Consider the following 24,979-nt stretch of genomic DNA (forward strand, 5'->3'; position numbering starts at 1 on the left):
CTGAAACTCACATGCCAATTATTAATTGTGATTTTCATGGCTTTCCCACTGACTGTGACATGTTGTAAATGATGTGATAAAGTGATGAAGCAAGTCAAAATTTCCCAATAAATAATGCTAAAAGAAAGATGGTAGTGTTACGGTTTTATGTGGTCTCGTATAAAGTTAATACTCTTTTTTTTTATGTGTTCAGGTTCCTTGTACATTTCCACAGAGTGAGCAGATACGACCCATCTGAAACAAGGTTGTGTGTGCCTCTTATTTATTTGTCTTCATGAGCAATTCACCGGATAAAACAAATACTGTTACAACACAAAAAATGATTATTTTCCAAAGCAATTTTGGCCACATGTTATGTACATGTTACAATAAAAAGACAGAAGATCTTCTCCTCATATCACTGTTTTCTCCGCTTTAATAATTAAAAAAAGCTTTTCACTGTTCACCAGGCATTTACATTGGAATAGAATGCTCAGGTCAAACCACCTTCACTTTTTTTCATTATTTGCAAATGCAAAACTCGTCAACAATAAATAATACTATAAAATGTACACAAAAAGATTGACAGTCCACCACAAGTTAAAACGTTGAACAGATCAGATGGTTGGGAACGAGGAAATTTGGGAGGAGGGTTTTCTTCTTAGCAAAAATGTGAGGGTTCATACAAGTTACAGAAAAAAGCTGATCATCTATACATTGACACTAGCAAGATAACAAAGTTGTTGTTTCTGGTATATTTCATTTTGTACAAAGGAGGGAGAGTCTTCTTTACAAGCGAGCATCATTGTCTTAACTGTAGAGATTATACAAGCAAGAGTTAAGGCAACTTCTCTGTTGTTTTTCAAAAGTAACATGAAGTCATGTCATGTTTTATTTTGTCTGTGGACCACTTGTCTATATTCGGCTTGGAGTTGGTTGTCATTGCATAATTCAGGCTGTTGACCAGGCCTGTAGTCCATCATCAAAAAAGGAATGCTGGAGATTTGTCACGAGTCTGTTTGCCATCACAAAGACTGATTCAGTGGTCCAGGATTTCCACTTGAGAGTTATAGGCTCTAATATCTTCAATATCTGTCTCAGGTGTGGACAGCATACCGATTGCAACGCCAACACAACATGGTGCAGATTGGGATCAGACAGAACATGCGTGTTGTTTTGTCTGTGTGTGTCTGAATGTGTGTGTGAAGGTGTCAAAGCAGGAGAAAAAGCAGATATAACAAAAGATTTTAGCTCATTTCTCAACACAAATCAAGCCCCCAAAACCTTTTTAGTATCAACTTTCTGATAATAGAGGAATTGTGGGAAATAAGCCAGTGGTCGGACTAAAATTGTAAATTTGCCCTTAGGGTGGTACAAGAACAAAACAACCTAACCTTCCTTAGTCCCACCCCTTTTTGCTTTGTGTTCCAATAACAGTTGAGCAGGCTTGGTACCTGGCAGAACCTCAGTCAACTTTCTAGCTAGTTAGCTAATGTTTTTCTAACATTAGCTGTCAGATGTACCTGGCTAGCTAATTATTGATGCAGATTAGCTAGCTAGATAGCATGCATTTTTCTAACATCAACTATCGGATGTAACTAGCTAACTAATCTAACTACATCAATAACTAGCTACTTACCTAGCACCTTAAGATGGTACTCTGCCTAGCATAAAACATATCTAAGTAGGCCTACAGGAAATGGTAAAGAAAGTTTTAACACAAAGCTAAAAGGGGCAGGATATTACATTTTGGGAAATACTCTTAAGAAGCTGTGACCTGCAGCTGGTTAGCAAGTTTAGCATAAAAATTGGAAACAGATGAGATTTAATGCATTTATAAGTGGTTTGTAGAAGTTCTGGTAGACACATTTTTAAACTTTGGACAGCGTCTTCTACCTATTTCCAGTCTTTATGCAAAGCTAAGCAACAGCTTGCTATTGCACTACATTTAATAGAATGTAATAGACAAGAGAGTAACCGTCTTTTCATTGAAAGCAAATAAATGTATTTTCCAAAATGTTGACTTTTTTCCACAGCAGCCATCTTTACACAAAAGAGCCAGGTAAACACAGGTGTTACCAATGCTACTCATTAAGATTTTGTTGAATCCTTACTCTGTTTGACCTGAATGGGTGCTGCTATTGTGCATGTTGGCTGAACTAAAAAGCTTTAGATATTTATTTTTTTTACAAAGCTGACATTTTGTCCTGAGGATGGTGCTAGAGGAAAGCTCATGGACAGTCCAAATTGGAAAGGGTTCATCCTCTGATTAATATCAATGTGCTCTCAGTACATTTTATGGCAACCTGCCCACACATAGCCATCATTCACCTCCACAGCTAGCAGGACAAACAAGTATCAGTCTACATGTCATATAATATTAACACCAGCACCAACACCTTTCTATTCCTTTTCAAGGTCAGTCTTCCTGTTTCTGAACATGCTAGCAGCCTGTCAGCTCAGTGCAGTGTGTGCTAAAGTGTTAGCTTAGGGGCAGGAGAGAAAGGAGCTAAACAGGACACATGGAAGGTTTTGAAATACAACATTATAGTGTTGCGCCTTCTTTTAACTGTGACCTGTCCCGCTTAAGACAAAGGACAGACCTGCACCACTGGTTCAGTTTGTACAGGGCTGTAGCAACCATATACTGAGTATGTTTTTGGAACCTGGGGGACTTTAAATTCTATAAATTATAATAAATATATAATGAAAAAAAATTGATAAGAAATAAAATCTATAGAGGTTATAATTGAACAGTTAATTGATTAAATGACATATGAAAGATTGAACTGAGTCCTTCTGTTTGGTTTCTGGTCAAAATAACGAGAGGAGTGTTGGGGGCTCATGACCTCTGAAATTCTTTCTATGGCCCTGGTTTTTTATTACTACAACACTTGTCAGCATAGAAACTACAGTGTTTAATGTCTAAGTTACATCAACCCTGCTCTTTCACTAGCAAGATTCAGGGAAATCACAGTTTTGGAGTAGGGGTGCAGCTGCTTGATTTCTATTCTTCTGGTATAAACTGCAGTTTTAGAAAAGGTATGATGTCTGTCAAAGAATTACAGGAAGGAATATACTTATGAACAAATGCAATTCGACAACCGAAAGAAATGGTTGCTTGAAAAGGGCATTTTTACTGCTTTTTACTGCTTGGAGAGAAATGAAGTGGGGGCAAGGAAATGCTTAAAGTGACACCAAAGCTGGGCCTTGGCAAGCAGTGAGCTAAGCCTAAATGCCTGACTAACAGGCAACAGATAGAGTTGCACACTGCTTACTCTGAGTCAACACTCTGTAATCTCAACTGGCCTCTCTGCTTGCACCTGCCTCACACACACAAACACACACACTAACACACAGTCAAATTTACTATGTGCATTGTGTGTGTGACATGAGTATAAGTACTGTAGGTATGTGATGTGTGAATGTAAAGTAAATGTTGGGTCTCATTTGGACACAGAATGAACCACACAATGTCTCACCGCGACAGAATGAACTTAAACAAAAGCTACAGGAAAAAGTGAGAGGCAAAGCAATGTAACTCATGATTACAGATCACTCAAGTCCTGCGTTATCTTTTAAATCCAGATTTGTATTTCACTGTTAACCATAAAGAAAGACAACAGGGTAATACTGCTTTTGACATCCACTTGTGTTCTCCAATATCTTCCTTTCGGGTTTTTTCAAAATAAGTGCTTGTTATTTTGGCAACTATAAATTATCTGGTCAAATCTTCAGTTTGAAATCCCATTTCCACTGAAAACTAGGCGACATGTTTTGCTTCAACACACCAGAGGCCTTTGGCATATGATAATACCTTGTCTCGCACTGGTACAACGTACCTCCTCCATAGGAGTGTAAACTAAATGCTGGCTTTGTTTGACGGAGTCCCAGCTCACACTCTGGCTTTAAGCTGCGGTGTAACTGGATCAGATCAAACCGGATGGGTGACAAGTTGTGTTGCATTTACTTAAACTGCCCCAAAAAGCTGTACATACAGTAGAGCATGACACACGATTCAAGAAAAACGCCGCACTCTTTGAACTAAAGGTTCTTCCTGAAGGGTTGAAGTTCTACCCAGAACCATTTGCTTCTGAAGAACACTTTTTTGCAGAGAGGGGTCGTCAAAAGTTCTTTGTAAGACTAAAGGTTTCATTCAGAATCGTTTTTGGAAGAGTTCTTCAATGATGGCTGAAGGCTTGGATGTTAAAAGATCCTCATCCTAAAATATTCAAAAGTTTACCCATGATTCAAATGGTATTATTAAATCTAAATGTATCTGGACAGCCAACATTTCCCATCATGCCTCTGTTTGACTGAGTAGTTTGTTAAGTTTGCTGTTTTATGTTCTAAAATAGAAAACTCACTTTTTGTTAGTATTTGTAATGTCTGTTCAGAACATAGAACCCTTAAAAGACAAGACAGCTATAGGTGAAACACTTGGAATATGAAATGGTTCTCGGTAGAATCCCTTGAGTGGGTTCGAGATGAAGCCCTTGAATTTAAAAAGGGTTCTTAGTAGAACCCCCTGGGCAGGTTCTAGATTAAACCCTTGTAATATATGGGGGATCCCATCAGTTCCCCTTGAGTGGGTTCTAGATGAAACCCCTGGGTGGATTCTTGGTTGCACCCGAGGTGGAAACGGTTAAGGACAGAACCCCTGGAGAGGGTTCTGAGTGGAACCATTACACCATAGAAGGTTTCTCTGTGCAAACTCTTATAAGGGGTTCCTTAAGTGACCTTTCACCGATGGTTCTAGGTATAACCGTTTAATTTGGGTTGTAGGTTTAACATTCTAAAAGAGTTCCAGGTGTATGGAAAGTTCTACCGGGATCCAAAAAGCACCCTGCTGTGAGGACAAGCCATAGAACTCTATGTAGTTGTAGTTAGCACCTTTATTTCTAAGAGTGTGGCTTTCAATTTGGCTTAAAAACGGAAATAACTGGCAAAAAAAATGAAGCAACTTGGCAGGATTGTTGGACAAACAAGAGGCAACATTTTCAATATTTCTCAAATTAATTCCAAAATGAGTTTGTCCTCAGTGTGTTTATTGTAGAAATATTTCTGTAGTGTTACTTCAGCAGTTTTCCTCCAGGTCCCAAAAGAATTATTTCCTGCCCCCTCGAAATTCAGTGCAGTCAGTCTCAAACTAACCCATTACAGGAACATCACTGGTAATGTATTATAGAAAAGATTAAGAACTAGCCCGCAGTAGCAGGAGGTGCCCACTGCAACTTGGCAGAGTTTCTACACTGCCTCGCCTTTCCCAGTTCTTTCTGGAGGTGCAGTTAGCCTTGAAAACAGCAGGGGCCTCTGTTACTGTTAGTAGCATGGGCTTCATGTTTAAGCACACGGACGGCATTCCCGAGGGTGTGAAACTGTCAATAGAAGGAATGATTATCATGACGGCGCTGTCTCGTTCTTGTGTAACAGTATATGTTGAAATTCAGTAGGAGCAAACACATGGATGCCACAGGAAAATGGCAGAGATTGCATGCTTCCACCCACACACCATCACTTGCTGGTGAAGGTTAATATTTTATCCTCCGGTTTCCTGATTCAGAATAGTTCTCAACACAATCAGTGATTTTATGTCCAAGGACTGTTTTCTAGCCTCTGATTGAAATCCTTTTAAATCGTCCTTCAGTCACATTACATGAGCTGTATTGGTGCTTGTGCTTCTTCTGAACTACCATCCGTCACAGTCGCCCAGAACACTTTGTTTCAGGTTGGCAAGTGCATTTTGCTGGTTGTGCACAAGCAGAGGTCGAGAAGACAGGGCAGAATTTCTGACACTTTTTTTGCCAGCTCTGAAGAACTAACCAATCTAAACTTTGTGAAATCTGTCAATAGAGCTCAACGGTGACAACCCACATTTTCAGTGTGTTCCAGAAGTGAATTTCCCATCCATCCACTCCATTGATGTTTCAGAATTCTGTTTCCAGAAAAATCTTATATAAAGAGTTTTAAGCCTGGAACCAAACCACCAAACAATAAGATGAATCGTGACCATGAAACATTTGATTCGGAGCAGGAAAAGACTGAAGAAAAGGCAAAGGTACAAGCCTGTGTACCAGAGTGAGAGAACTACTCAACCCATAAACCACTGCAAATGACACTGCGTCTTCTTACATCCAAGTTTTGTCATGATAATAATGTTTATATTGTTAGTAACAGTGCAGAAACATATTGTAGTTTGTGTTGTGTGTGTGTATCTTGTTAAGTTTGGTTCGTCTTGTGCCTTTTTACTTTTTACTGTTTTTGTCTTGCATTAAAACTAAAGTAACAAGCCTGTTTCGAAAAAAAATCCAGGGAGTGGAACAAAAAGATATTTGTGCGTAGGGACTAAAAGTATAAAGCTGAAAAATAAATTCTCAAGATACCTGAAAAATCTACTTAAGTACAGTAACAAAGAATTTGTACTTAGTCATTTCCCATCTCTGACAACCAGAAATGCTGCTGTTACACTTTAGGATTGTGGGTAGTGTAGTATTTCTCCTGGATACTGTGAATAAAAAGTGTTGATATCATATGGACTTGTGGCTTCACAACCTCATAGCCGGTGGGAAGTTTACCATAGATGGTTGTAACATTATTATCTAAATCCTATATTCAGAATATGACTGGGATTTTCACTTCTGGAACCTCACTGTTGAGCTTCATACCTCAGTGACAAGTTGTGTGAGAAAAAAATAACACTTACTGGAGCAGAGATTTTGTACCTGTGGTGGTGTGGCACCAGGTTTGACGGAAACAGGAGCATTTCATTAGGGGATGGAAATCTCCTTGACTAATGTCCCACCAGCAGCAGCAGCTTTGAATACAGGACACTATAGTGCGCTCCATAGTAACAGACAATACACAGAGCACTTGCTTTGATAGGGGAGGGTGGACAAGCTATAAGAGCCAGTGTGGACTGAGTCTCTAAATGAGAAGAAAAGCAGCGGGGGGGAAAGTCCTCCTGTCGCAGTTCAAAGGTCAAGCGATTCTGCTGGCCGTGACATCAAGTCTGTAGAGGTTCAGTCCATCGGAGCGTCCATCCATCTGTCACGCGGACAAAAAGGAGTCCCGTCCGCTCTGCTATGATACACATCAACATGTTTGGTTGGACTCTCTCTCTCATCAGTCGTCGAAGGCGATTTGTGGTGCTGGTAGACTGGACAATGAGTGAGGACGAGAGAAATGTTTGTATGTGTGTGTGTGCACGTGTGCGGTGGTGTGGTAGGGAGGGGTGGTATTTGGAGGAGGGGGGTGGACAAGTGAGTGTCGTTGATGGCACTGTGGTCCTCAGAGCGTCCATCTGTGAAACAGAGTGGGAGGAGAGTTAGACTGAGTCACTGGGCGAGCAACCCCCCAAGGCTTTTTTTTTTTTTTTTTTTTGGCAAAGTCAGTGCATGAATTCAAGCTGGCAGCCCCAACTTTAATAGAAGAAGAAGTGAGGGAATAGGAGGTGTTCAGTTCAGAGCAACAGGGCTCATGCAACAGGGTTCCTACACATTTCAAAATTCCACACTTTTCCAGACTCAGAACATCCAAACTTTTCAGTATTTGACATATTTGACATCTGAATACAAATAGTGGGATGTTTATTATATAGATGAATGGTTTAAAAATCCAACTGTTAACACGCACGTTATATTCTGACTATTTATGTTATTACATTGCTAAATAACTGGAAAACACTCATGTACCCATTGTCGACATTCAGTCCACACCAGCCTACACATTCTACTGTCAAACAGCTCCGTCCAAGGAGGAATTACACTAACCAGTGTCAAGTTTTTCATTATATCCATTTTCACTGATAGGAATTATTAATACTCTCAACCACCAGGGGGCAGCAACAGCAAGTGTTCCTATGCGTAGGCTACACTTTTATTGCCTATGTTTTCAAAGATTCTGTAAAAGACCACAGATAGTCTTGGATATACATGTTATCCAAGTATTTCTACAGTAGTCATAAACAATTACATGATGAACATTGTATTTAATACTAAAATAAAAAGCAAGCTCTGTCTTACGCCACCACGTGGCTACACGGTCACATTAGACCTGCTGCAGCTGCTATCCTCTGTTGTTGTCCACTGATTTTAGGACAGACAAAAGTAGCGAGTAATGAGCCATTTAAATTTCAGTTAATATAACTGCGTAACTAATTTGAAAAAGTAATTATCTAAATATCTGGTTACTGCCAAAAGTAGTGGAATTACATAGTAGAGGGGTAATGTATTATTCTCAACGTTGTTTGATAGCTTGTTAGCTTATAAGTGGCAGTGGCTGACACAGCTACTGCTAATAAGTCCACTCAGCGCTGGAGGTTTCAGGTTTCTTTGCCTGCTGCATTTAGCATTTTTGACAGTGATAACTTATAAATTTGTTCCATACAGTTTAGGCACGTTCTGACATTTTAGGGGACATAAACAGAGAAAAACACAAAAGAAAAACAATTTTGAGAGGAGGGAATCTTTAAGGTAAGTGGGAGACACGGGGGATTCAGTTCGGAGCAACAGAGCTCATGCAAAAAGCACACAAAAACAGTTTTGGTATTAAAACCACTGAGGATCAAATGCAAGATAATGCAGTTTTTTTTGTTTGTTTTTTTTTAGCAGTGCTTCCTAATTTTGGGTTTACACTCTTCAGTACATGTAATCAGTATCAGCTTGAGGACACTTCTGGGCAAATAAAGAATGAAATATTCAGCGTGTGCTTCTCTGGTGACATAAATTTTACATAATGTTTTAGATATTTTATAATGAATGCCATGTGATATTGCAGATGAGCAGGCAAGGTGAGATACAGCAAACAGATTCTACATTCTCCCTAAACAGGTATCAAAACAGGGTATCTTTAGCTCTCTGAAGGTTACGGCAGGTTTTCTCCATTACTCCTGATTCATTTGCGCTGCCTTTAGCAGCAGTACTAATGGTGCATGGGGCTTGATTTCCATCTTTTGTTGTTATTAATTACTCTAATTCAGAGCACTCGCCTCATGTTACCACAACTTGAATTGGCCTTCAATTGCTCTTGAATACGATTTCATTTAATTAACAACTCGAGGAGTGCATCATTAAATTTGTATTAATGTGCTGAATAAATCCTTTGTCATGAAAGACTTCCCATTTCCATTCTGAAGCTCTGGAGGTAACCTGCCAGTCAAAGAAGAGCAACAAGTAATCTTTCTATAAAATGGGAGCAATGTGAGGAGATGTGTGTATACATTTTAGAAAATATGCGTGTTGCTTAAACACATGCTTCAGCAGGAAATATATAAGAAATCAAATTAACAAAACAAACAAACAAATGCTGACATATGATATCTAATACATTGGCATTTATAACAGTTTATTTGATTATCTAATATTGAGTTTTAAAATGTTATTTTAAAGTAAAGACAAGTTTAATTGTAAAGTCTAAATGCTTAGGGTAAGACATACCCCCTGCTGTACCCAGAGGCATTAAGTCCTCGTTTTAAGGTGTGCTGGATCATTTAATGTTTTCCAAAATGGGCTCCATATCACATTCCCTCCTGGTTCATTAACCCTTTGAAAGGCTTTTAAGAGTAAGAGAACCTGTGAGTGCCCCTCCAGGTGACATTTAAATACATCACCTGCACACTGTCTGTCAGAGTGGAGTTAAAGGGATGGTTTGGATTATTTGAAGTGGGGTTGTATGAGGTACTTATCGATAGTCAGTGTTTTAAGTATGGTAGATGGAGGTTGGCACACCCTCACTTTGGAAAAGGAGAGAGGAGTATCAATATGGAGGCTAAGCAATAAACTTCTTTGGACAGGGTCAGCGACAAAATGTATTTTAGCCACTTAAAAAAAAGATAAATATCAGTTTAGGTTTACACTATATATAGAATATTTTCAGCACTCTGCTCAAAGCAACCAGACTTGATTGGAAAAGACTAATTAAGCTATTTAAAAAATCTATATCAGTTCAAATGTATGCTATATTAAGAATAATTTCACCAGTTTTCTATTCCATCAGACAGCCTTTTATATTAGCCAAATATTGCTCTCTTCACACCAACCAAACTCCATAGGCAAGATGAATAATTTTACCTTGCAGAACACTAGAGTTGCTGATCCACCGTGTTTTGATCAGTTAGTTTGTTTGTGTTATTGTGTGACTTTGGTGAATCTGAACTGACCTGTTAAAGCACCAAAGACACACAATAACACAAACAAACTAACAGATTGAGGCAACAGTAGTTCAACAACTCCAGTGTTCTCTGAGGTAAAATTTCTGCTTTTCTTTAAGGAGTCTGGTTGCTTTGGAAAGAGTGATATTTGGCTTACATAACAGTGGTTGCCTGTTGGAAAAGGTTGTCTGTGTGTGTGTGTGTGTGTGTGTGTGTGTGTGTGTGTGTGTGTGTGTGTGTGTGTGTGTGTCCTGAACTATCCTTACAAGGCCTGGGAACATGCACTTCTTTTTGGAAAAAAATTCAGTCGATACTTGTCTCACCTAATCCATACTGTATGTGTGAGGCCACACTGCATCAAACCTTGAATCAAGCATCACATTGTAAAATTCAAATGAAGTGATCAGACTCATTGTACATTTTAAAAAGGTTCACACTACATTGGACTAAACAAAAAATAACCCTGTAGCCAAATTTTAAGCTGAACAGTAAACTACTGGTTAAAAAATATTTTGGAAGTAAATGAGATCATTTTAATTAGTTTATAGATATACACTGGGGAGTAAGAGACATTTGAATTATCAAAAACAACTGATTATTTAATGGGTACCCTACAGTGAATTAGTAAATGTCACTGAATAAATAATCAGTGTAAACTTATACTTAAATACAGAGTGTGCACAACTGCATGAAAGTGTTTCAGACTTGGGGGAGCTCACCTCATTTGTTTTGATTGCGGATTCGCAGACACCTCCTCTTTAGCGGCGGCTCCAGCTCAGGGCTCCCGGCTGCTGATAAAGGAGCACTGATGGAGCAGGACAGGATGGCCGTCTTGTCAGCGCCGGGCTTTGGCACAGGCTGAATGACCACACAGCCTCCGGTGGACAGCAGCGGCAGGGCATAGGCATGCTCACCCTCCTCCAAGTTGGAGTCGGGGTCTGGCTTACCCTCCACCGTGTCCGCCATCTCGTCTTGCACCGGGCCCCGCTTCCCTGGGTCCCAGTCTCCAACAGAGCAATTGTTCTCTTTCAGTGCCTCACGCTCCAGCTCACCATTGGCTGGCTGCTCCTCTGCCTCACCTTCTCCTGCTGTGCTGTCTCCTCTTCGGTCAGGGCAAGACTCAAAGGCAGAGGTGAGAAGCGAATGCCATCCCGTACCATTGACTATGACATTACATGGGGCAGCGGGGCTAGTTTGGAGCTGGGACAGGGGTTGGGGTTGGGTCCGTGCTGTGCCGGGTAAAGGTGGTGGGGTAACATTGGAGATACTGGGATTTAGCTGGTTCACTGGAGGATCAGCATTGCAAGAAGGGGTGCTGTTGCTGGAGGGTGGCCCTGATGATTCCAGTGTGTTTGGGAGTGTGGCCCCTTCCAGCTCTGTAGCACTGGGGAGACTCTGTATGAGGGCCCCTTCCCCACCATCATGACTACTCTTCCCTTCCCTCCCCAGCCCAGCAGCTGGTGGAGATCTTGATTCAGACTCTGCCTCTACCTTGACCTGGACTCCAGGTAGCATCCTCTGAATCACCTGCTGTTGGCATGACCTCTGGCCCACAGTTAGATCGATCACTCCGTCCATCAATCCGCTGGTTAGACACAGGCTGCCGGAATTGTCCTCTGACTTCACAGTCAAGTCCACCAATGCCGTCCTGCTTCTGTCTGAGCGTACAGGGGAGAGTCGCTCTGTACCAGCTGCCTCTACTTTCTGCTCACCTCCAGAGGAACCTGGAGAGTGGGGCCCAGAAGCTGAAGCATCTGACTCTGGAGCACTGCGGACGGAGCCACTTCTCTCTGGCTGGTCCCTGGAAGATTTGGGGCTGAAAGGAATTGGAATCGGAATAGGGATTGGGACTGGAAGGGGTACAATGACAGGGTAAGGGACCAAGAGAGTTGGCGGAGGTACCAACGGGGCCAAGGATGGCATGCCAAAGTTCATCATTGGGGGCATAGGAATGCGTCCATTGGGCATCATGTTGACTGGGGGGAATGGGGGCAAGCCTGGCATGGGGAGTCCAGGGTGGGGGGGCATCATGCCAGGGTTGGGATTGGATGAGGCGTGGACATGTGGAGACAGCAACGGCCTATGCATGGGGCTTGATGCTGGACCAATGGTTCTAGGGGGAGGTGGTGGACCAATACCAGGTATGATAGGGTTTGACAGGGGGCTATTGGGCCCTGCAGGGTGGGCAGAAGGGCGAAGAAATGGTGGACGCATCTGCTGCATCATTTGATGCTCCATGAACAGAGGCAGGGGCATGGGTCCCCGGGGTGTCATCACCATTGGTGGGCTACCAGAGGGAACCCCGACAGGTGGGTGCAAAGTGGGAACAGGTGGAGGGGGCAGTGTGGGGCTCTCATGGGGTCTAGGTGTGGGGATCTTGGCTGAGGAGGAGGAGGATGGGGAGCAGACTGCAGCAGTGTCTGAGGGTGAGGTGGCAGAAGAACTGGAAGGGGCCAAAGCAGAGGTGGTGGAAGGCCCCCCTGGTGAGGGAGCTTTACGCCGGAGGTCCGTTAACGGTGTTCCCCAAGATTCAGGAGTAAGCAGCTGTACGCCTCCACCGCACTCCAGCTTACCCTCCCCACCAGCCCCATGTCCTGGGTTACACAGTGCTCCAGGCAGCGCTGCCTGGGTCTCCTTGTAGAAAATGTCCATCTTGTATTGGTTCAGGCATTTGGCACTGCAGAACTGCAGCCTTCGCTCACCAGCACCAAAGTCCAGGTACTCCTTAGTGTGGCGAATATGTTTGCACCAGTCACACACCTGCAACAAAAAACACACACAGTACACACACTGCATCAGCACCTGACACCGTGCATACAAAAGACTTCTAATTGGTTTTTGATGGAATACAACACAATCTTCTCTGAAGTACCCTGGTGAGCAGAAGCCTCCAAACCATCTGGAGATAAACACATTTAAGATAAAAGATTCTTTTTAAGGAAACTGATGCTGTTTCTAAATTTGTTTACAGATCTGTCAAGAGCAGACACTTAACTTTGAAGTTATAACTGCACGTGCCTGTATGTACTTGATGTATATAATGTAGGTGTGTGTGCATGTGTCTTAATTGATGTGTTTTCTTCACTGAGAGGTAAATGTGCACCTGATGGCATTCTGCTGCTAAGAGCTATTGAAGTGACTTTGTCTGTCCTAACAAGAAATGCCCATTTACACCTTCTGTTGGCAATAAAGGCACTCTCAGTCTTATTTAATTGCAGATCTCTAGGAGACTGATGCCCCAAGCACAGCCAGACCAAAAGATTATGTCTGTCAAATGGCATTCCACACATGGTATTGACATTATAGCTATGTCAATTTTAAATACAAGGAAGATACTGTACAGTGTTTATCCCAAAGAAATGATCAATACTGAATTATACAGAAAGTAAAACTTTCCAGCATTCTGCTCTTTAAGCCACTACTCCTCAAATCAGTCATGACCTGAGAAGGCATTTTCACTGGTGTAATGCTTTACAACAAAGTCCAGATCAAACATTTCAAGAGTATCTGGTTCCCGTATTGTGGCATATCTATGAATGTAAAATGATAGGCTGGTAAGACACAATGCTGGGAGGAATTTGATTTGAATTTTTAAAAATGGGTGTGTCATAATCTGACGTACCATACTGTTGCTAGCAAGGTAACTAGTGAATCTTAGCTCTGTGCCACTAACAGTTGAGTACTAATTGGTAGGTATTATTGGTTGAAATTGGTTGGTTCAACTTCTAAGTTCCTAAGTTCCATCCCTTTTGGAACCTTGGTCAGCTGTCTCCATTCCTGTTTTCTGTACATGATGTTTTTTTAATGGGGTGGTGAAGGCATGACCCACCCTGCTCTGTCTCTGATTGGCTTACCATGATATCCTTATCTTAACCCTAACCAATCTAGTTAGCTAGTGTTTAGCTAACATTAGAAAACTTAATATGTGACTACACCAAGCTTGCTCAACTGTTGTTCGGAGCATAGAGGAAAAAGGGGTGGGACTTAGGAAGAGTCAATTACAATAAAATTAGAGATCATGAGCTGTCTTCAGAATTTTTAACATGTGAATTGCATCAGCTCTTCTGTGTAAGAATTGCCATTTTTGCATGGAAGAATGAAAAGTAACACATACATTGTAATTCAAGCGTAAAGTTGCCATTTTAGACCAATCTTCCACAGTGTCACTGTGGCAAATATATTTATCTACCTGAAGGAGCCTCAAAAGACCAAAATGCAATGCAGCCATGGCTTCCATCTTTCTGTGGACAATTATACGACTGCCCAAGGAGCTTTTTATGATCTGGACAGGAACAAGGAAATCAAAAATATTTTACATCGCAACACAACACCACAAATTCCTCCTAAACTTCCTAAAAAGAACTGTTCAAACTTAACTTGTGTGTTCTGTGAATATGCAAACTTCAGCCCAATGGTGTGACTAGACTGTGAATGCATCAGTTTTCACTGTTTTCTTCTATTCCTAATGTTCACTGATATCCAGTCATCTAACACTAAATTATCATTGTTCTTGATTTGTTGATAGTGAGAGACAGCAGCATATGTCTACTTGGCACTTAGAATGTCATACTAATGAAATTCTGTGTTTTTTTTTTAACAAATCCAAATCAGTTATTGTTCTTTATATATTTCTGTAGCTATTGGAATTGCAACATCACATTCAGATCAACTTTTTAGAGTCACAGTGGGATTTGTAAAGTGTTGTCAGAGCCAATAATTTCATTTTTAATAAGACAATAATTCTTTTTTTTGCCAGTTTGTTTTTGAATTAAATTTCTCGTAATATGTTGAGTGATAAGCCAGGATCCCTTCTGTATGCAGAGAGCAAACCAGAGCTGGATCCACACATGAGGAGGCTCAATTGAAAAGTTGTCTTTCTTGCTCACTGCGGTGGCAAAGATCCCAAAAACACCCGCTGCACTGTTTCATCACCGTTGTACACCTTTCCGGCACAAAAAGTGCAAATTTTTCTTTGGGAAGAAAATGAATGTGACCCTGGTAGAGCAGATAGCAGTGGGCGAGCCCTGAACACGGCGTTACTCGTCAGGCCGCACACAGCTCACTCTGTCAGCTCTGGGAGGAGTGGCAGGTCCTCGCTGCAGATAATTAAGGCATTAATCAGTTGTCAGACCCCTCAACGACATCCATCCATCACACAGACCCTTAAGCCCCCCAGCTGAATGTTAATAAGTTGAGGGATGCGAACCGGAAGGTGGATAAACTCCTTTTGCACGCTGCATAGCAACATTGGTTTATTTGGCAGCATCCTGTCTGGCAGCAGCTGAAAGACAGTGGACTCACATGGGCTGTTTGGGCAGATGCACTGGAGCACCGGCCAGGATTTCACAAGAATGCATAGCATGCTGTCCTGCAGCTGCTACACATGTAAAACATCAGGTTCTCTGCACACACTATCAGAAATAAAGGTCCTAACATGACCACAAAGGGTCCTTCAGCTTGTCCTCATGGTAGAGCCACTTGGAACCCTTTCAGAGGGTTCTACCTGGTTCTACCTCAAACCATCTGTGAAAGGTTTCCCGTCAAAACTCCCAGAGAACCTTTTTATGGTGTAAAGGGTTGACTCAGAACCATCTCTGGGGGTTCTATCAAGAACCTCTTCATCATCTGGTTACTAACAAGTAACCACTCAGGGGGTTCTATGGGCAACCCTTTTATATTTTTAAGGGTGTTATCTAGAACCCAGCTAGGGATTCTACCAAGAACTTTTTTATATTCCAAAGACTTCTCTAGAACCCAACCAGGGGGTTCTACTGAGAACCCTTTAATATTCCAAAGGTTTTAGAACCCAACAAGCCCTTTCCAAAAAAATTCAACAATCCTTGTAGAACTTTTTCTTAGAAATGGAACCTCCTGTCTTACAAATAAACTCTTGACAACTCTTAGAACCCTTATTTCTAAGAGTGTATATTGTGTGTATTGTACCAGATTGTCAGGCGAATAAAGCAGAAGCATCTTTCAAAAGGACAAGAGTTTTAAAAGATGTGCTGCAGTTCATTATGCAGTGTAACTCAGGAGGGATAACATGCCCAGATGCAGTTCACAAGGAATTTCTGAAAAGAACACATGAATAGATCTTGGGACAAGCAGCTAGGGAACACAAGGAACCACAGCAGAAACAGATCAGAGACTGGACTACAACTGCTATGCTTAAACAGTACGCTGGTGGTGCTCCGATGTCAGTCGCTTGAATTTCTACACGTTTTAACTGCCCATTTAGTCCTGGCTAATTCAATGAGCCATGACTGAGTAAAAGTCAAAAAGGTGCTCTCACAAGTTGAGCTTGATAATGGTAGGCCCAGGATATTCTAAATAATAAATGTGCTGAAATTTTCCTCGACTCAGAAAGACAGATGGAGAGCACTTAACGACTTTCTGCACTGTGAGTGAAATTTCACTGCGCATTACGCTAATGGAGTTGTGCTTTTTTTCCCTCTACTCTCTCCTGCTCTCGCCCCACTCTGTACACAGATGTTTGCAGTTGAATGTAATTATGGTCATTTATTTCCATCGTGGCCAACGAACCAGTGCTGGTGGTGCGGTTTAACCGTTTGCATTACAACAATTATCGTGCTTCCAAACAAGTGCGATCACCTCGGCAGTCATCGCTTTCTTCCTCCTCTCACCCTCCGACCCAGCGACGGGGAGGCCAGTGACATTTAAGAATCTCGAGATCAGGTTTACTGTATAATTAGTTTACATTAACAAGTTAGGCGAGGTGTCTCTTCTTTCTGAGGGGTTAAGGGACTGGACGAAGAGCGTGAAATTGCTAAGATGAAGGAGTAGGCTGTGGATCAACAGGTTGCAGAGGAGGATGAGAAAGTTTCGGTGAAGTGAAGAAGAGAAAGAGGTTGCAGATGTTAAAGAGATTGCAGAGGATTTAGATAATGAAGAGGGAGAAGAAGAGGAGGGGGTTGCAGAGGGTTAAGAGGCTGGAGGGTTTGAGATGTTGCAGAGATTGTAAGGTTTCATAAGAGGCTGTAGTGCCTGAAGTGGTTTTACATGTAGGAAGGAGAGGTTTCTAAGAATGAAGAGGGTTAAGCAGTAAAAGTGTATAAAGGGACAGGCTTGTATATCCCCCTGTTAAGGTCGATATGTGATGCTTTTGACATTTCTCGGATTGCTGGTATAATCACATAGTGCAAAACATGAGGATTAAACCCATGAAAATGAACCAGGTGCTTGAAACGAGCCCGTCGCCTGGTTTTATCTGTCTCTTACTCCAAAACAAAACTTTACGACAAGCTGTTTTAACATGTAAGACTGGATACATCTGTAATTTATTTCTTCCTAGCCAAAAGGAATTTTAGATATCCACAATGGCATTTTCCTATCCACAATTGCCCCTTCGTTAAGCCCCGCCCTCCTAGTTACTGTTGACACTTCTGTCAAGCTTTCCATTCTCACACTGGACATTATGCATACAGTGATAATGATGGTTGATTTAACACTAAATTTGGCAGTTATTTTTGAAATGCTTGGTCTTTGATTCCACAGAGAAGTAAACATTCTGTTTGCTAAAATCTTGCTGCATCCGCAATTCCATGCTAACATGCTATTTAGTAAGCTAAAACAGTATGTGAGACTTTTTAATATGTGAAAAAGCGTAATATGAAATCAGTAGTATGCAAGGTAATTTTACACAGGTGGACACTACAGTGGCATATATATCCCACAATGCAATGCAACAGTGACGACAACAACATAATAGACAAAGGCGGACAGCGACTAAGGCAAGTCAAGTCAGTAATGCTCTAATTTAAATGAAAGTACAGTTTCTCTTTGCAAAGTGTAATATATTTTTTAAGATAGGTCATCAGTGGCACGGGTTACCATGGTTATGTATCTCAAACTGGCAAGGAAACTCTCAAGAAGTGGCGTGATATGCACTGGGAAGTGCCTCCAAAAAGATAGATACTACTGTGCACATTTTGGGTATGTAGTGCACAGCGTGTGCGTTTGAATCTCGTGAGCTGAGTGTCGCTAACTAACATAAGCTAATGCTAATGCTTAACTACTTCAGTCAGCTGAGAAGTCCGTCACCAGCTGACTTTTCAGTATTTCAATCTGACACTTTTGAAAACAAGAAACCTGTGAAAGGGTCTGAAAGCTAGCTCACATCCAAGCAAACACTGGCTGGATGGTGAAATATGACACTTTATGTTACATGTAAGTTACATGTAAGTACACTCATTAACGTGGAGAAAGCATGGCAAGGAAGCATGGTCACCCAGCCAGACTGTCAATTGTTGCTAATCATAAATTTAATTTCTGGGGAAAAAAAAAAATCAGATATCCATGACATAATTTTGAATGTCCAAAATACATTACAGCTTGTAAAATTGTCATTATGGATATCCAGAATTTCTATTATGACTGGTGAAAACAAAATTTCAGATATCTACAATTAGAATTATGACTGGAAATACTGCAACTGCAGATATCCAGAAATGTTTTATGGATTTCTGTTGGAATGTTTTTTTGTTTTTTTTTTCATTTTGGGTATCTGAAATTCAAATTATGAGTATGAATACACATGAATAGCAAAAGGGATATAATTTGTTCGAGGGAAATGTCATTTTAGAAATCTGCAATGTTTTCTTTTTTTTTTTTTTCTTTTTTACTAAGAATGGCTGAATTACAGATCTGCAATATATATCCAGTCTAGCTATTATACTTTTTAAGGACTTAAGGATTTTATCTTAAATTTAGTTTTGACAAGGGTACAATCAAAGTTGCATATATCTTGAAATACGATTTCTACCAGTGAGAGGTTTTGTGGATATCTTTAATTACCATTCTGACAAGTGAGAACGCAATTTTAACTGGGGGGAATGCTATTACGGACATCTAAAATATAATTATAGTGGTTCAATTAAATGTTACAACAGCTTGCAGTATAATCTGCAGCAAAGTATCCACTCTTGACAGTTCAGTGATGTGAAGAAAGCAAACAGAAAAACCGTGCTTGTTGCTTCATGGATTCGGTCCAAAAACTAGATTATGTAGCAAGGAGACTGCCATCATGAAGCACCTGGTCCATTGGAAAAAGAAAACAGAATAAAGCTTGCACTAAAGTTTACACAAGAAAATTAAACTTTGGCAGTGCTTAACAGAACATCTGCAACATGTGGATGTGTTAGTATGATTAGCCAAAATATCAGTTTACAGTGGCCTCATTTAGTGAAATATCTGTCATGATGGTTATAATTACCTGGCTTGCAAGAGAGGAAACATATCTGGCTCGCATCCTTTCTCAGTGTTTTACTGCATAGTGGCTACACTGTGTACCTGACTTCTTCATTCATGCAGCCTGAAGAGTTTAAACAGGAGATAGAAGCCAAAGAAGACCACACAGCGAGGCCTGTCTCATCACAGCCAGCCATCACCATCAGTCATTATAGATGTGACATACAAAGGCCATTCTCACTTGGCCAGGTGAGCCTCAATTGCACTATATTTCACGGCACACACTCACACTCGCACAGTGAGTAAAATAGCTCCAGCTGTAAGAATGATGAGACAGACCTGCTGGATTGTGTTTGAATGTCAATGCAGCGGACTGGACCTCACGAAGATGAAACGTCTCTGTTGGCATGTGAATGTCTGGTACATGTTTATTTTTCCATGTGGGATGTCTTTGCTTAAAGCAAAAGCTTGTCATATTTTTGGGGAGAAATATAGTTATTTCCTTCCTTGCTGGGAGGTAGATGAGAAGATGAAGCTACAGCCTGCAGCTGATTAGCCCATCCAATCACAACACAAATCTGCTCACCAGCACCTCCCAATAAACATCTTATACCTCATTTTGTTTAATCCATGTAAAAATAGAGTATAAGCACAATACAATGAATTTACTATTTCTTGGTTAGGCGCAGTTACTTCCTGGAGTCTCAGCTGGTTGTCTGGGAACCTCATCATGATCAAATCATGTTCAGTGTTATTGATATAGCCCGAAATCACAAATCACAATTTGCCTAAGGGGGCTGAACAATCTGTACAGCGTGCAACACCGTCTGTCCTCATAATCTCAAATCAGATGAGGAAAACCTTCTTGAGAAAATAGAATTTCGGATTTTATTTAAAAAGTACATCCACATATTGGGTCGGGTTTAACAATTAATTTAGGTGTAATTGTTAATAAGAATGTGTGAAAACTGGTTAGCAAGTAGCAGAGGCCAACAGTAATGGAAAAATGGTTGTAAAGTAGCTTTTGCAACTTCATGTGGTTGTGGTACAAATGCAAAGTTGACCAAACTGGCCTAAACCTTTACAGTTTTAGTTATATGAAAAATGTTGTAACATCCACTACTATCGCCTACTATTATATGGTTAATCCAGTGTGAACGTGATTCAAATGGATTCGTGAACATATTTTAAATATAACTGGTCGTGGTGTGGCATTTCAGTGGGTCAGACGGGGCTGATGAGGTGCGTCTTAGAAAAAAGGTTAGGAAACACTGCAATAGGTAGCACTGTCAGAGCAGACCAACAAAATCACATTATATACATATATATATTATATGTTCCTCACAACTATGGCAAGCACAGGAGGTCAAAGTTTCAGGACATTTGTCTATAACTTGTGATAGATGATTAAAACATACAGGTTGAGTTAGAATTATGTTGGTTTTTTTTATCCAATTTAATCAATAATTATATTTATATTTGGCCAACCCAGTGTGTTTCAAATTTGCATGGTTGATTGCTCATGTTTCTTGCCCCATCTGACTTCATGTTAGTGACGCTGCCACAATCCAAGATCCAAGATCTCTCAAAATATCTGCCAAGCTGCAAGTTGTAATAAATCTGAATGTTCCTTTAAATCTACATTAGCAGCATATAGATGACTTAGTTAGGATGAAGGGTTCATCAACTGTTTTCTTTCACTAAATTATAAATTAAACATATAAATCACAATGCTCAATAAAATAAAAACAAAAAGTAAATACATTATCCACCCTATTCACCTTAGGTTTTCCATAAATGTCACTGCAATAATGTATTAATTTTAATTCTGGATATGTGCATGAGTGCAAATCACTGAATATGACATATAAGGAAAATGAGCAAAGCAAATGATTAGGCATGAAAAAAGTTATGAAAAGCTCAAACTGAAATTTATGCAAACTTTATGTAAAATATGAGTGCAGCTTGTGTTCTGTTTCTTGTTTTTGGGCTGAGCTGAGTCTGATGGTTGATGTCTACTTTTACAGTAATGCCCAAATATGAAGCAGTCCACAGAAATGTCAGGAAGAAATGAAAATTATACACTTTTAACAAAAAAAAAAAAACAACAACATCAAACACATATTTGTGCAGTAGCCATCAAGCTTAAACTCTATCTGGTGTTAAATGGTTATGGTCCTTACAAGCACATCGCTGTTTGTCTTGAAGACAACCCTGGGCGTGTCCTGAGTAAAGCTGTGCTGGGGTAATTTCCCACCGAGGCCATCGTCGTCTCTCGCCTGGGGGGAGAAATAATGGCTGCTTTTTACGGATGGACAAAATAAACAGGTGAACAGAGGCAACAAGGAAAACTCAGAAATGGAAAACAACACTGGGAAAGATGAACAGAAATGGTGACTGTAAAATGGGTGAACATTCATTGGTTTGAGGACAAACCAATCAACAGGATTCTCTGAAACAAAACTGTGTGTGTGTGTGAGTGTGAGTGTGTGTGCATGCATGTGCATGGTTGAGGAGTCTGCAAGACACTGAAAGTGCTGCCTACTACCTTAGCAGTGTGTGTTCAAACACCCACATTTACTGTGAGATAAAAAAACGGGAATTTAAGCACATTTAAATTAAAACACAAATTCAGTAAAACCCCCCTGAACAAATATAAAGTAACTAAACTCCACCTCCAGTCATGTTTTAAACAATATAAAATGCTATGCAAGAAGTAATAAATTGTGTCTGATATGTTCGAATACCTTGTTAAAATGGTTTACATATAGCTCTACACCTTTGCAAATAGACCCCGCCCTCTCCACACACCCCACACCCACAAACCCCTGCCACTAAGCTGCTCCACCTGGCTTCTCCTCTGTTTTGCTTTTCTGATTCTTGCTGATAAAACTTACGTTCAGGTTGAAGCTGGGCGGAGTTTTTGCTCAGAAATTTACATATTTAAGCAAATTCTACTTTAATTTGTCATTGTAGGAAAAGCACAGGTGTTCCTAATAATATTAACGACAGCTACATTATGTTGCATTCACACAGCGTCAGCAGAAAACGCCTTTTTCTCAGCAGCCATTTTGACATGACATAGTGGAGTAAACACAGGTGTTACCAATGATACTAATTAATTAGTCAGGGTGCTGCTGTTGTGGATTCTGGCTAAAAGAGAGGCTCTGCTACGCTACATGGAAAGTGGCCTTAATTAGTTAATTATCAGTGGTAACATTTGTGTTTACTCTACTATTTCATATCAATATGGCTGCCATGAAAAAGGCATATTGGAAGAACAGAAAAATACAGAGGACTTAGTAGCATCATTCTAAGATGGTTAGCCACACTGGTAATCTTTTAGCGATACCTGATAAGGTTAAATAGCTTAAATTAGCTTCTTTTGCTGTTTTATGTGTTAAAGCTGTTTATTATCAGTGTATCTGCTGCTAGCATGATTACATTAGTACCATTAGCAACCAAGTTAGGGTGAGGGTAACTTGTCATTTTCAGTGTTGCTCGCTCAGAGGTTGTTTCACATAGCAACAGAGACGAGGAAACAGTAATGCAGCCAATGGCTGTCTGTGAGTCAGACTGCCTTCATTGCTAGCCTTTAAGTTACGTCAAATAAATAGCCCAAACTAGCTATTTTTGTTGTGTTACCATAAAAAACTTCTTTTTCATTAACTAAATCTACTGAATTAGAGTCGATGTTAACCTGGTTTAATTAGGCCTACAATTAAAGGTGAAGGTTGTCTTGCATCACATTTCATTCACTCACTGATAACTGCAATGGAAAAAGTACAGCAAACCAATCAGTATTTCAGAGTAAACAGAAACAGGGTGAATAAAACCTCAAAACAAATAAATACGACAGTTTCACACAGCAGACCACTACTACACATCTACCAACACTTCTCAGAGTGAATCAAGAGGACATTGTTTATGGCCAACTTGAACACTGATAGAAGCATGTGGAAGTACCTGCATTATTTCTAATGGCCAGAAGGTGGCGACTCCACTGGTTGCAAAAAGAAATCTGATTGATTAAAATCATGAGAAAATGAGCCCAGCATTTAGAGCAAAATAGACGATAAAGCAGAGTATGCTTCCTGGTGTGGCTAACTGTGTATATTTAAACCGTTAATTGTAACACATTGGCCTCGTTCAGCATTCAGTTGTACTAGTATTTTTTCCAGTAAGTAAATTTTGTTTTAAGCCTATTTTTCACTCGCCAGAATTAGCATCCCATCATAGTAAATGTATTACAAACTCCCCTTGCTAGCCAAGCTAACAAGCTAACAATAGTAGTAGTTGATAACAAGGTACCTGACCCCACCATGCAGGTCACCTGTGTTGCCCATTAGGTGTCCATCCCTTGCTCCTCCCTCATGTCCATATATGGTCACTTCTGCCTTCAAAAAAATCCAAGATGGCAACAGCCATAAATGCCAGACTTCTAAACAGTAATCCACAAACCAGTGGATGATGTCATGATGGCTATGTCCACTTGTTTTATACAGTATGCTGTGAAATAAGAAAGCATAATGCTTTTGTTTTACACTATCTTGTTTAATTCTGAGAAAATTACTGACTCAGTTCATAAAGAACTTATGCTGCATTCATGTGGTGTCAGAATAATTGGAAACATTACTTCCTGACTGAGTAAATTCATGCAAATACCCCCTCAAATTGGATCAACAACAAAGTCTGAGAATTTTTTTTTTACGAGCTGCAGAGTCATTGTTTGTTGACTTCATACGCAGAAACATGGCAGATTAAATTAAATGTTTCATTGATAACTTTTTATTCATTCACATACTACATATACATTTTTGTTGACATGTAATTTGTAATATGTTTTTAGTTTGTAACCATTAGTTGCTGTCCTGACAGAGTGACCTGGTCAAACATAACCTAACCTGTCCTAACTAGCATCCGTGTTTTTTCCACATCCGATTTAAAAGAACATGAAGTCAGAATAGCACTTCCCATCACAGGGAACTGGGACCATCCAAGGAGCCGTTAACAGGGGAATCTCTGTGCTTAGTAACCACATACAAAACCGTATTGCATGTTACAGTAATGGTCAGTATTTGACAGAATCTTACAGTCACATAAAGTATTCCTGCAGAAATAACAATACATTAGGTAATCTAAGATAATATGGTTAGTTTGCTCCAATAGTTGCTGTTGAATTGAATTTCCCACACTGTAACATTACAATACAAATCTCCTTTAAACATTTATACCAGCTGGAAAAGGAGCCACCTTCTCTTGCACTCTGTGAGTCATTCATTATGCGCTGTGTGAAAACTGAGGCAGTGGATGCCGTGCTGCCAGGTGTGGGTAATTTTGCTTCAAAGAAGTTATTGGAGAAGCTTTGCCTGGCACAATGCCAAATTGCTCCATTGTGTTTCATTAAATGAAATGCACTTTTATATAATAGAGACCTCAGTGTGAAAAAGCGGCTCATATCTTACAGCCGCTGAGCCGCCGTTATCAGAAATGGAGATTTAACCTCAATTATACATGTTCATCATGCCGTCTGCAGCCCCCAAGCTGACATCTCATACCGAGCCTATGCAACTGACAGGTGAGCCACTGGCCCGAGCAGTTCTCTTTCATATCATGTTCCCTTTAAATCACTCGCTGCAACCTTTG

At 40.4% G+C, this 24,979-nt stretch overlaps 1 protein-coding gene across 2 annotated transcripts in view; it reads right to left on the minus strand.

Moving 5' to 3' along the window:
• Positions 1–6,529: 6,529 nt before the first annotated feature.
• Positions 6,530–24,979, minus strand: part of sobpa (sine oculis binding protein homolog (Drosophila) a) — a 59,996-nt gene continuing 41,546 nt past the window's right edge. The window contains exons 5-7 of one of the 2 annotated variants that reach the window (XM_084742641.1): positions 21,517–21,612; positions 10,846–12,886; positions 6,530–7,279 (exon numbers count right to left, since the gene is read on the minus strand). In XM_084742641.1, the coding sequence (XP_084598767.1) occupies positions 10,847–12,886; positions 21,517–21,612 (2,136 nt within the window). In that variant the 3' untranslated portion in view covers positions 6,530–7,279; position 10,846. The remainder of the gene's footprint in view (positions 7,280–10,845; positions 12,887–21,516; positions 21,613–24,979) is intronic. The other variant, XM_084742642.1, reaches the window with a different exon arrangement.

Source organism: Lutjanus erythropterus, chromosome 18 (genome assembly GCF_056507025.1).
Source record: "Lutjanus erythropterus isolate fLutEry1 chromosome 18, fLutEry1.hap2, whole genome shotgun sequence".
Taxonomy (NCBI): Eukaryota; Metazoa; Chordata; class Actinopteri; order Lutjaniformes; family Lutjanidae; genus Lutjanus; species Lutjanus erythropterus.